Source organism: Bacillus rossius, chromosome 11 (assembly GCF_032445375.1).
Source record: "Bacillus rossius redtenbacheri isolate Brsri chromosome 11, Brsri_v3, whole genome shotgun sequence".
In the NCBI taxonomy this organism is placed as follows: domain Eukaryota; kingdom Metazoa; phylum Arthropoda; class Insecta; order Phasmatodea; family Bacillidae; genus Bacillus; species Bacillus rossius.
In genome coordinates this window covers 37399552-37412683 of record NC_086338.1, presented here as the reverse complement: position 1 = coordinate 37412683, position 13132 = coordinate 37399552, and the positions used below count along the sequence as shown (strand labels likewise).

General features: G+C 41.3%; 2 protein-coding genes across 3 annotated transcripts in view; one reads left to right on the top strand and one right to left on the bottom strand.

Moving 5' to 3' along the window:
• Positions 1–13132, top strand: part of LOC134536448 (uncharacterized) — a 603478-nt gene that overhangs the window by 437037 nt on the left and 153309 nt on the right. The window contains exon 2 of the mRNA XM_063376163.1: positions 10724–10927. Within this exon, the coding sequence (XP_063232233.1) occupies positions 10738–10927 (190 nt within the window). The 5' untranslated portion in view covers positions 10724–10737. The remainder of the gene's footprint in view (positions 1–10723; positions 10928–13132) is intronic.
• Positions 2411–7058, bottom strand: LOC134536505 (uncharacterized). Of its 2 annotated transcripts, none has more exons than XM_063376227.1 (3): positions 6846–7058; positions 5400–5720; positions 2411–3731 (listed from the first exon to the last, which is right to left on the bottom strand). In XM_063376227.1, exons 2-3 carry the CDS (start codon positions 5687–5689, stop codon positions 3482–3484), a joined length of 540 nt encoding a protein of 179 aa, XP_063232297.1. In that variant the 5' UTR covers positions 5690–5720; positions 6846–7058; the 3' UTR covers positions 2411–3481. The 2 variants fall into 2 exon arrangements, with proteins under 2 accessions (XP_063232297.1, XP_063232298.1); XM_063376228.1 differs by having other exon boundaries at positions 5400–5704.

Below are 13132 nucleotides of genomic sequence, written 5' to 3'. Positions count from 1 at the left end.
GCTATCATTCCTCTCCCCCCCCCCTCATTTTTCACCCCTCCACCCACCACCCTTACGAAAAACCAACCACGTTCCTATGAGCACTGTTCACGGGGCCCAAAAGCTGCGTATTGTGTGAACGTTTTAAACACCGTTTGGCTGGCCGTGGATTTTACGTATTTGCGGTTTAAACCATCAGTTAAAAAAAAAAAAAAAAAAAACTCATGGAGTGAGCGCGTGAATGACTATGTACGATCCTGCTGATAGTTGAGCCGTTTTAGTGGACGACACGCAGCGAAAAAAAAAAAGAAAATATTATAACAGTTGTCATCGTGTTGTTACTTATGTACCACATTTCCTGATTAACGTTTTTTGCTAGAAAATTATCACCAGAAACGATTTGAATTCAATAATCCTCGATACGAAAAAAAATCCTATAACTAGAGAAAAATAAATTTGACTGTGACAATAAAATACACAATGACCTTCTCAAATATCATCACGTCTACGAGCTATGTAGCTGGCAGATTGACCGAGTGTTTCCAGAGAGGCTTTGTGCACGAGAAGCGGCGGTCAGCAGCACGGGTGTGTCGGCAGCGTAACGAAAAAGGCAACGCTGTAGCGTCGCTTCACCAACGCGTGCCCGAAAGTGAGGAGTGGAGCACTCTATGTTCCTCTCCCTCCTCTTCCTCGCCACACTTCTGAGCGTTGCACTTTCCGCTTCTCCCGATGAGTCGTCGCTTTGACTTACGCTATCGGTTTACAAAGATGTTTCAATTCAAGAATTACAAAACATCTAATTCAATGAATCCAGGAAAAGAGGGGGTATGCATATTTTGAACACTTGGCCGCTTATAATTTTAATTTCTTTGCTACTAGATAACTAAATGTAGGTATTTATTTACAAATAATTTTTTTTATTAGATGCATTATTTTTCATACCTATCGAAATACTCATGTGAGATTGACATGCTGGTTGGTGCCTTGGAAGAGCTTTCTTAACAATCACACCTTGGCTGGATATTTGGTTTTCCTCAGACTGCACCTATGTAGTGAACACTGCTTCGAACATTCAGGAAGTCGGTCAGCTCTTTCATTGTTGGCAACTGTCCACATGAATCCGTTTACCGAGCACGCAAGCTTGTTTGATCTAATTTGATTACAAAAAGACGAAAGAGAAGTGTGTCCCCTAAATCAGTTTGTGGTCCTAAGGCTAAAATGTGCTCGCATAAGCATCTGAACTCCATCGCAAAGTTTATGAAGGGCAGTTGCTGAATAAACCTTCCGTCTTGAGTTCAAATAGTGCCCATTGACGAGTTTGCATAACTGTCTTGAGATTGTGGCAATGTTCCTTCAGTAAGTTCCAAGCGACACTGTAGTTTGAAGCAGTCAGCTGAAGTGACTGTATTGTTTGAGCTGCTTCGCTCTTTAGGAAAATGTGTAAGTAATATAACCCTGAAAGTCAGAAAGTTTCTTATGACATATATGGCAATCAGCATGTCGTGAAATGGCATCCAATTTCCGTATTTGAATGTGAAATTTGATAATCTGAAGTTGAATGTGTGATCACTGTAGGTTCTGATGGAAGTGGACCCTCATTTATGTAAGACCTACACTTCATTAAATATGAATGAGCCTTGGACACTTCTGAGAAGTATGCTGCTTCAAACTCATCCTATTTTGTACCCAGTATATAACCCTCATATATAAATAATTCTAGTTGAATTTGAATTTATCCAAAAGCCTCCAAAATATATCCTAATTTATCCAAATAGTTGGCAAATGTAACAAAATTTTCTCCCTTTTCGAGATAATTTACAAATATTGAAATTTTTTTCAAGCATCCTATAAGTTGTGTTCACTTGGTTGGAAGAGCCTTTCTCTAGGCATATAACAAAGTTGTCTTAACAACCCATTATAACCAAACAAATGGGTATAAATTTACTACGACCCGAAAGAATTGATTGGGGGCATAGCATGTACGGATACAATCACTCTGACCTGCAGACTTATTTTGATGACGTTCTGCATGGGTTGCTAGGCCACTGCAATTGCTGCTGCCAACTAATATAGTCATCGTGAAAAGCCTGCTCTAACTCGTCACTGAGTCTTGGGCCAATGCCGTGTTTCACCATGAGAACATGTTTCCGTGATAGTTGCGTGCATTGCTGTAACTCCTGTGGCGAAATGTCTGTGAGCGTAGCCAAGCACGCTAAACCCGTTACGATGTGCCACGTGAACACCGCCGAACTGAACTGTTCACGAGGCGAGCTACACACACGCTCGTTTCCTTTGACGTGCGGTAGCTGACGGAAAGAACGGCCATGAGCACCCGCCTGTCACTACGCTCTGCGCAAACACATTGTGTTCCATTCTCAAATCATTGTTGGGTCACCCATAGTGTTCGCGAGTATAATGAAAACACGCGAAATTTGTTTTCTTACACTGATTTACTGCTCACATAATGAACCAGGAAAAAAAAAGATTACAAATCACGTCATTGCACGTGAACACATCCAAGTCCAACGCCCAATGTCCCTCAAGATGTGAAATCCACTGCGTCTTTTCTGCTGTCCAGGGGGTGCATAGAAGTCTGAAGGCACAGGAAATGCCCCCTCCCTCTTCTAGCCCCTTCAGCTCGGCGGAAAACGACCAAACTCACAGTGCCAGAGTTGGGAATTCCTTTCTTCGTTGACAAGCATAGAGTAGTGCATTTGAAATTTCTTTATATATCGTTTACAAAAACAAATCGAAAGAAAAATGTGCAATGTTGAAAACATGTTGTAATATAATGGCAACACGAAAAAAAATAATTTTCTAATTTAACTAAGAATAGTTAGATAATTGCGTATAAAAACGTTTTCTTGAAGACAAACTTGGCAAACTAAAAGAAAATCCAGCCACCCAGCAGCTGCTGTCTTCCAGACCAAATCAAAGAGTTGTAGCTGGACCGAACAAGGTCCATATTAGAATAAGTGAGCATTTTTTAAAATGAAATTGAGTTACAATTGGGAACGGAAGTTGAACGATGATATCATCAGAGAATAACGAATGCTTGGAGTCCAGGAGTGGGGCTCTTGATTCCATCTTTCCATCCATATTTGTACACATACAAATGAGTTCAGACACACTTGCTTACTCGTATACTTGGTCAATCACATACTTGCTTATTTGTATTTTTGTTTACTCGCATACTTGCACGTATACTTTCATATTCGCCTACTTCTATATTCTTAAGGATTACTTCTAATGTGCTTAGAGGCATGTGTTTTTTTACCGGTTTGGTTCATTAATTATATGTGTACTAAATTTGGGACCGATATTTAAATGTCAGCTATTCTTTCAACTAAATTTAAAATCCATTTAAATTAATCATTAAAGTTATTAATGACAGTCGGCTCCACTCGGTCACATTTGTTCACAGAGAGAGTAGACCGTGATCGGTAAAGCTCGGCCACGCTCGGCGACGGTCGACCCCACTCGGTCACGTTTGTTTCACAGCTCACGAGAGAGTCCGTCGTGATCGGTTAAGCTCGGCGACGCTCGGCGACGATCGGCCACGCTCGGCGACGGTCGGCCATGCACAACGATGGTGCGCCTCTGCCGGGTGTTTCGGTTGCCGGGGCAGCCGGAACCGCACCGTCCTCTTGCGGCAGCGCCTGGCAGTCGCGAGCCCTGTGGCCACTACCCTCCAGCCGCCACACTTGGGGCACGCGACGGTGCTCAGGCACATGCTGCAGGGAGCCTCCCGCCTGGGCAAAGAAAGAAATAAATCATTGTCCCAGTGGTTTAGCTCGCCCGCCACCAGAGCTCTAAATGCGAGCTTAACGCGTTTCAAATTCAGAGTAATTAGAAGCGATGAAAGGAGGTGTTTGCTGGAGCACCGAGAACACCCACTGGCCCCAGTGGCAAACTCCACCCCAATTCCCGTTTCCAGGTTTAACCTTGACGGGGTTAAGCCAACATATTTCGGGTCACTATAAATCATTAAACACTACTGCACACTCCACATAAATTGAGGAGAGAGTCTGTCATGGTCTTTACTGAGTAATCATGCCATAATTGGCACGAAATTAATTCGGAAAGAAAGCCTACATCCGCATGGTCCAACTTAGGTCATCCGAAGTTAGAGTTCTCAACATTTTACAGTGTTATCACCTAACTTGGTAAGACAGAACATTGATTCTTTTTTTTTTTTTTTAGGTTATTACTTCGCTCTGTTAAGCACCGAGGATTTGAATGAATGACATCAAAAATTAAACTGGTTTCTGAACCCATTATAATTCTGACTCAGAGCTCGTAAATTTAAGTAATGTCATGGTTCCGGCCATCCGCAAGGTTATTAGAGATAGTCATGGGCAATATAGTAAGAGAAACTGGGTAGATAATGGTCTACAGTGTGGAGCCATCCAGAAATTGTCCTTCGACAAACAATAGTGATCATAATATCTGAATTTATGAGCTGGGTGGTTCAGAACCTAAATCAGTGGGATGTGACATGGTAAATTTGGTTGGTTTGGTATGAAACGACTGTACATCGACTCAGTCATCGGTTCGGAACATGTCAATGGGAGGTTGAGATTGAAACAACTTAAACATAACGCGTCGGCTTTCACGGCCGCCGAATGGGCACTCTTATGCCAACAAGTTGGATGAAAAGCCTCAGATAAAAAGGGAATGATTTCGGTTTTCGGAAAGCAAATAAATACAATTCATGCTGATGTGACCATTTGTAAGTTCACACTAATATTACGAACATTATTTCATTGAAGTATCATGATTTTGTGTATAGATTTAGAAGGAAATATTTAACTCTAACATGAACGAGTCATAAAAAACAGTGTTCTTATGGAAACACCATAGATATTGTAGGCTGGGTGCTGTATGAATGTAGGACAGTTAATCACTAGGGACAGATGCATGGGTACCAATATGATAGGTGAAGATTTGGGAATACTGTAAGGGAAAAAGGAACATATTTGTAAGTCTTCATTGAAATCTAATTTTTTGTCCATTTTGCCAGATATTTACAGACTCGAGAAGATTATTCTAGAAGCTTTTAGTTGCATCTTTAATGTTTGGGATTTCTGGTGCATTTGAGAGAAATGGGGGAGCAGGAAATGAGGCTGGTCCCACTCATAAAAGGCCCTCTCTGGGCATGCAAGTTTCGCCTTAAATTGTGGTTAATATAGTTTAAGTTTGCAGTTTTGGCTTCGGTTGAGTGGGACCAACCTAGCTGTTGATTTTTGGGATCGAACCAATGTAACAGCTCTCAGGTCAACCTTAGGGATTGGGGGGGGGGGGGGTAGAGATCCTGACATGAGGTGGTTGACATTGAGTGTCGGGTGTTGGCTATCTGGTCCATCGGATACCTTGATGGGTGGGTGGTGCGCGGGTGTCGACTGGGAGAAGACTCTCACCTGGCGGTCCCTGGCGAGCGGGGAGACCCCGTCTTGGGCACTGGTCGCAGCAGGATGTAGTGATGCCCCTGGCGCCTCACCACTCCCTGGTCGCGCAGTTTGTTCAGGCTGCTCCTGATGCGGTACTTGAGGTACCTCGGCTTGGGCGAGCAGGATCGCCTCAGGTTCCTGGTGATCTGCGCCATGGTGCTGCCGTTGGCGTCGCCCAGGGTCGCCAGGATCTCGAGCACCTCGCGCGTGTAGCCCGGCGACACTGTCCTCCTCCGCTTGTGGGCCTCAGGGGTCGCCATTCTTCCTTCAGCGAGCTGGACACTTCGCCGCCTGAGAATTGGAGTGTTCTATGTCCATTGAAGTAGGAACTGAGATATAAGCATTTGAAAGTTCAAATTACTATGAATAGCATGACATAGAGCAAAATAATATTGGTCTTTAATTAAGAACAAACATTTTTACGTGCGTAGACGTGTGTGGATATAGTACAAATGAATGCTAATATTAATTTCGTGTCCATAGCATAAAAAACCTAAAAAGTGGACATAGAACACTCCAATACTCAGGCGGCGACTTGCCGGTCTGAAGGAACGAATACCTAACATATCGATGACAACGATCTAATGCCAGCTGGATGAAGGTGAAATTGTGAAGTGTCTGAATGTTTGACATCGATGTCCATATGATCCAGCTGCAGCTAGAATCAACTAAACAGCGACAACGAAATCAGGGATATCTCTCTCTCTTTGAGAACAGTCTCGGCTACGCTGTCAAAACAAAAAATCATGTTTACGACACCATGTTTACATCCTACATGTAATATTTGTAATGTATTCACACCATCCTTTAACTCGAAATACCATCAAACGTTTAACCTAGACTCAAACAAGGCGGCGGCCGAGTCACCGCACATGCGTATGTAAAATGCTTAAAATTGCCTACGAAGTTCTTGAAAATGTCTTAATGCGCACCGATATTACAATTATAAATAAAATGTGGAACTAAATCAATCAATTTTCGGTTGTATGCTTTTTTTTTTTTTTTTTTTTTTTTTGAGTAGCACCCCTACAGTAGACATTTACCTTAGAAATCTTCAAAAACACAATATTTTTATTAAATTTTTCAACGAAAAAATTCCACGTTTTAAAAATTTACCTACAAAATATCTACCGTAAGATCGTAGGCAATTACTATGACTAGCCACTCTCAGATGTTTGGCGTTGACCTCGAATACCAGTACTGGCTCTTGGACACAATTGGGTCTATGATATAGGCCCTACACGACGTTGGTCACTTTATCATACTAGTTAGATTATGTTTCTTCGATACTCTGCAGTGCATAAATTGTGACTGGGACTCTTAAACTATGTACACGGTTAAGTTATTGTATGACTGTAATGTTTTTAATATGTATATCTGATGTAAAATATAAATTGTGTATGAATATGTACTTACGGATTACGTTGAATATTTTTTTAATTCAATCAAATCAAAATATTTTAATATTAAATAAGTAATGTCACTGCAAATTTTAAAATGGTTAAGTAATTTGTTTGTTTTCTTGAGTTAAACCACAGAGTAAACTAAAAAATTACATATTTATTTATAACATAGCTAGTTATATTTTCTAAGATTTTGTCTATGGATAATATTGACCTAACTCTGATTAAGTTCATTAAGTTGAATGCTCTTTGGTTATCATAGACTATTAGGACATTGGGTACAATGGATAATACCAGAAAGCTTTTTATTACTATTAAAAATAAATTAAAATAATTGATAAGTAGTTTCAAGATATTGAACATTTTTCAAATGTACTTATATTAATTTTAACAGAATAATAAGTATGCTAGAAAATTTTATATTAAAACACATGACATATAAAGCAATGCGAATAAAAATTTCATAAATAGTATAATAGATGACGAATAAATTATAACGATAAATTTCTGCTTTTGACATACGTTTTTACAATATATTAGAGTGATTTTCTTGTTATTCATCCTGGTTTCATGCGGAACAATAGCAGAATATTGAATTTAGTGATCAAAATTATCCGCACCTACAAAATGTGACTAGTTTGCTTCACAATTAGCATCAATGAATGAAACTAAAGCAGGATATTTTTATGTACACATAACCATAAAAACACAGCTTAGTATTTGATATAAATCTGTTCTAAAAATTAAAAAAAAACTTTATCGTATATTTGATTTTTTTTTTGCCAGAATTCGTCTACGAACACTCAACTTCAAGAGGGGAAAAAAAGTGTTACAAATATGGAATATACATTCTTTCAGATTATTGGACTTGGATTTTAATATTGTCAGTTTGGAAATAAACCTATGTAACACCTTCTCAATAAAATATGTCTTGGCTCGTTGCACAGGAGCATAGATTCACTCTAGATATATATTCATTAAACGTATGGCTTATTTACATTGATAGCTTACCTTATGTAAACAGGAAGAAACTCTGAACTTATTTAATTTTCTGGGCTCAGTAAACGAATACACACTTGTAGTGCATCATACAGGAGAATGATTTCTTTTAATTTCACCGTACCATAATATTTTTGCATTAAAATATTTGTTTAAGTAAAAATACAAGACATACTTGACTAATTAATTAAAACACCATGTATTAACTATATTTTTAAAATTTAACTTGAGGCCATACGTGTGTATGAATATATACAATGTAAATAAAATATATGACTTATTATTATTATTATTTGTTTAATAAGCAGATGTATTTATTATTTCTTTTATTATTTAAGAAATATCTCTTTAAATTTCTCCCACATAGAAAATTAATGCTAAAGATCCGATTTTGGCAGCAGCTTCAACCAATTTTAGGAGGCCATTTTCAATTGGCCAAACCTACCAGCGAAACAGAAAGAAGCCTCTGATTGGCTTACAGCTGCAGCCAATCAGGAAACACCCACCTCTCAGGGCGAAAGTATTTAAACGCGAGAGAACTGCCGAGACTCTCGTTGGAACACAAGCTACCCCGATGATGGCGCCTGCAACATCGATCCGAAACGTCGGTGAACTCTTCACTTTTGACGCGGAAAAAAAAAACACAAGCTGACGGAGAAAGCCTGCGAAACTAGTATTCTATTTTCTTTACGGCTCTATCGTTTTCTCTCTTTCTCTTTCTTTTTCTCTCTCTCTTTCTCTCTATCATTCTATCTCGCGTCCTCGTACTCTTTTTAATTATCTTTTTTTCTCTCTCTCCTCTCACTTTCTTTCTCACTCGCTCCCCTCATTCCTGACGTTCCATGCAAGCGAGTACCGGTGTCGAAGTTAACCACCAGGCCTTCTGCTTCACCCAGGTCGCCACGCAGGACTGCACAGACGATAGTAGCTGCGGCTGACACGTGTTCCGCGGCCCTCACAATCGAGAGTCGTACCTGCGAGCGAGGGTGGATCTAGATTCGCCTACCTCCCACCCCCCTTTTCACTAACCCCTTCATCGAACGAATCCACCCCACGCGGGGGGGTTCGCACAAAGGCTTATCATCGTAATCGACCCAGTGGTCCGGGACAAAAGGCTTTCCCGCCCCATCCACCCACCAGTACTGCAGAAGTCGCTCATCGGGGGGAGTTGGGTTTTAGCCGATGCGCAGCTGTCGTTAAGACAAGTAGGTTACGATTTCCCTTGAAGCTCAAAACTGGTATGTCCCGTTCCAGGTCATCATTGCATATCTACGTTCCACGCTGTTAAACCTGCCGACTTCTTGAGTGGCCAAACTTCCACGAAATAAAGGGGGAAAAAAAAAAAACATATTGCATACTTTTCGCATGATATGCTGACAATGTTGCAACGTTAACTTTTTTTTGCAATATGGCTAACCAGAATGGAATGGAATATAAAAAAAGGAACTTTTTAGATTCAAAGTCAATTTTACCGGCTGCTATGTGATAAGGTTTATTTTCTTTCCAAAAAAAATATATATATTATTTTATTTTTTCTTCTAAAACAATAAAAAAATTATTTTAAAAGGTTGAATAAAATTAAATATATTTCCTAGATATTTTAAACCATACCACGCATTAGCCACCAGCATTGCCTTTAAACACAAATATTTTCTGTTGTTTATTTAATTTGTTTCTCCTTATCAATACTGCACAAAAATATTAAAAAATTTAACTTTGCGAGCTAATTATGCAAAAATGTTTCATTACATGTATATATTTTTTTAATTCTTGTACTAATTCTTTCCACGGTATTCTCTGTGCTGTCTATGCATTTAACATTTTGCATCGGCTGATTTTGGCTTTCCTTTCTGAGTGTGTTTGTGTATTTTTATTTTGTTTGTCCGTCCTTCAGGTTTCCTGTATGGCATACAATTTAAATCAGACATTTTGTATGTCAAAAATATATATAATTTTATTCAACTCATACTTTTAGCCATCCTCCAAATAATTAACATTTTCCCTGTCATAAACTTGTACGCATCATCGTGTTATTTTCAAATTACACTCTGCTGATAGTCATTTTAACACATCTTTCTATTGCAAAAACCTACACAATTTTGTACATAGATAATTTTTAAACTCAAACAATTTTTTTTTAACTTTAATTCCAAATTTTGTTCATTACGAAGTATTTAAGCTGTAATTGGTCGATAACAAATTAAATTAATTGTTATTTTACAAGTGAAGTTCTTGGAAACTCAGTTGCTTTGTGCCGTTTATAATTTTGCAAGTCTCTGACTTGCCGGTTTTACCGGTGATATCGTAGGCCACTGAGTTTCCGAGGATTTCTCTTGTAAAAGTATGAATGGTTAATTTTTTTTCCACCGGTGTGGGTTCTCACCTGGTCGTGAGAGTGGGCGTGGGCGTGAGGGAACTCAATCCATTCTCTGATAAATACCCTCTTTTTTCCAGCCCCTACTCAGTCGCACCTGTGTTTTAGTACCATTTGCGTCTCTGCCTGAGGACGGGAGCAGATAGCAGTTCCCGAAACGTCGCTTGTTTCTGTTTTAGAAAACTGTTGTGTTTGTTTCGTCTTTTCGTTTTGCTGTGTTTTTGTCTCGTTTCAACTGTTGTGCTGAATTTTTTTTGGGTTCGGTATTTTTGTGCTGTCATCATTCTTGGGTTTTTTTTCGTTCTGTTAGTTCATTTCTCTTTGTTTTTCTTTGTTTGCTGACCATATTCCTGTTGTGGAGTATTGTGTGGTGTTTATATCCTGACAACAGCAATTTTTTTTGCTTAATTCGTGATTTTTTTTTGTAGTTTTCTTCTACAGACATACATGTGCTTAGCAATGGCGTATGTCCAAAATCTTACATCAAGGCGTGAGGGAGTGTGCGCTGGTGTGCGCAGGCGGGGCGGCGCACATGGGGGGCGGCGGCGCGGCGGCGGCGCTGGTGCTGGCGGCGCTGGTGCTGGCGCCGGTGGCGCTGCCCGTGCCCGCGTGCCGCATCTCCGAGTTCCCGTGCCGCAACAGCCGCTGCGTGCGCCTCGACCGCTACTGCGACGGCGGCGACGACTGCGGCGACCGCTCCGACGAGCCGCTCTACTGCACCGGTGAGTCTCTCTCTCTCTCCTTCTCCTTGCTCACCATCGTCGCTGTTCCTCTGACAGCTCCCACTACTCCTCGCTGTTCTTCAGACGTCTGTCTCTCTCCTTCTCCTTGCCGCTCCTCCAGACTTTCTCACCCTCGTCGCTGTTCCTCTGACAGCTCCCACTACTCCTCGCTGTTCTTCTGACAGCTGTCTCTCTCCTTCTCCTTGCCACTCCTCCAGACTTTCTCACCCTCGTCGCTGTTCCTCTGACAGCTCCCACTACTCCTCGCTGTTCTTCTGACAGCTGTCTCTCTCCTTCTCCTTGCCACTCCTCCAAACTGTCTCACCCTCGTCACTGTTCCTCTGACAAATCCCACTACTCCTCGTTGTTCTTCCGACATCTGTCTCTCTCCTTCTCCTTGCCGCTCCTCCAGACTTTCTCACCCTCGTCGCTGATCCTCTGACAGATCCCACTACTCCTCGCTGTTCTTTTGACAGCTGTCTCTCTCCTTCTCCTTGTCACTCCTCCAGACTTTCTCACCCTCGTCACTTTTCCTCTGACAGCTCCCACTACTCCTCGCTGTTCTTCTGACCCCTCTCTCTCCTTCTCCTTGCCGCTCCTCCAGACTTTCTCACCCTCGTCGCTGTTCCTCTGACAGCTCCCACTACTCCTCGCTGTTCTTCAGACGTCTGTCTCTCTCCTTCTCTTTGCCGCTCCTCCAAACTTGCTCACCCTCATCACTGTTCCTCTGACAGCTCCCACTACTCCTCGCTGTTCTTCCGACATCTGTCTCTCTCCTTCTCCTTGCTGCTCCTCCAGACTTTCTCACCCTCATCGCTGTTCCTCTGACAGCTTCCACTACTCCTCGCTGTTCTTCTGACAGCTGTCTCTCTCCTTCTCTTTGCCGCTCCTCCAGACTTTCTCACCCTCGTCACTGTTCCTCTGACAGCTCCCACTACTCCTCGCTGTTCTTCTGACAGCTGTCTCTCTCCTTCTCTTTGCCGCTCCTCCAGACTTTCTCACCCTCATCGCTGTTCCTCTGACAGCTCCCACTACTCCTCGCTGTTCTTCTGCCATCTGTCTCTCTCCTTCTCGTTGACACTCCTCCAGACTTTCTCACCCTCGTCACTGTTCCTCTGACAGCTCCCACTACTCCTCGCTGTTCTTCTGCCATCTGTCTCTCTCCTTCTCGTTGACACTCCTCCAGACTTTCTCACCCTCATCGCTGTTCCTCTGACAACTCCCACTACTCCTCGCTGTTCTTCTGACATCTGTCTCTCTCCTTCTCCTTGCCACTACTCCTGAAACTCTCAAAACTCATCGTGGTTCTTCCGATATCTCTCACTCCTCATTGCCACTCCTACAGAAACCCTCACTACTCCTCGTTGTTCTTCTGACATCTCTCTCCATCTCCTTGCCCCTCCTTCAAAAACCCTCATATACTCCTCGCTGTTCTATCTATCCTTCTCCTTGCAGCTCCTCTAACAACTTTCGCTCCTCCTCTTCCTTGCTGCTTCTCTGAAAATCTCTCTATTTCTCCCTGTCTCTCCTTGCAGATTCCCCAACAAATCTTACTCCTCCTCTTCCATATTTTCCTCGACGCTATTCGCAGCGAAGTTTATGTCAGATAACCTGTATTGAAAATTATGACGACCATGTGCCATGCCAACGAAAATGATTATGTAATAACAGTGGTGAAACCGAGGATGTAACTACAACAACGACGCAAAGGCAATAGGAGAAAAAGATGATCGAATGACATCAACAACATGACGAGGACAATATGATTACTATGGCAATGTAATCACAAAGGTGTAAACAATGATGTAATGACAATGACGACACAATGGCAGTTGACTGCGGAACGACAAAAATGTTGTGATGACTAACGTAATGTAATAAAAACGACACAACACCAAACGTAAAATTACAGAATGGCAACGACCACTTATTTACACTTGCGAAAACGGAAATATAATGGTAACAACGATGATTTATTTTATTTATTTTAATTTTGGTCCCATTCCAGGTACTGATTATTTTTATATTTCCGTGCCACACTGTGAAACTTGCCAATGTTTTGAGGAGCTGAACTTTCACAAAATTTAAAATATATATATATAGATAAAACACTTTTTTGCACAATTAACTGGCAAAATAGCATTTTTAACATTTTTGTGCAGTATAGATAACGAGAATAAAATGGAATACAACATTGGAATATCG

What these genes read in the sequence shown, in the direction of transcription:
- LOC134536505 (XM_063376227.1), bottom strand. Translation starts at nt 5,689, where the DNA reads ATGGCGACCCCTGAGGCCCACAAGCGGAGGAGGACAGTGTCGCCGGGC. An exon ending in CGCTCGCCAGGGACCGCCAG is followed by an intron (nt 3,732 to 5,399) that starts GTGAGAGTCTTC and finishes TTCTTTGCCCAG; the next exon opens with GCGGGAGGCTCCCTGCAGCA.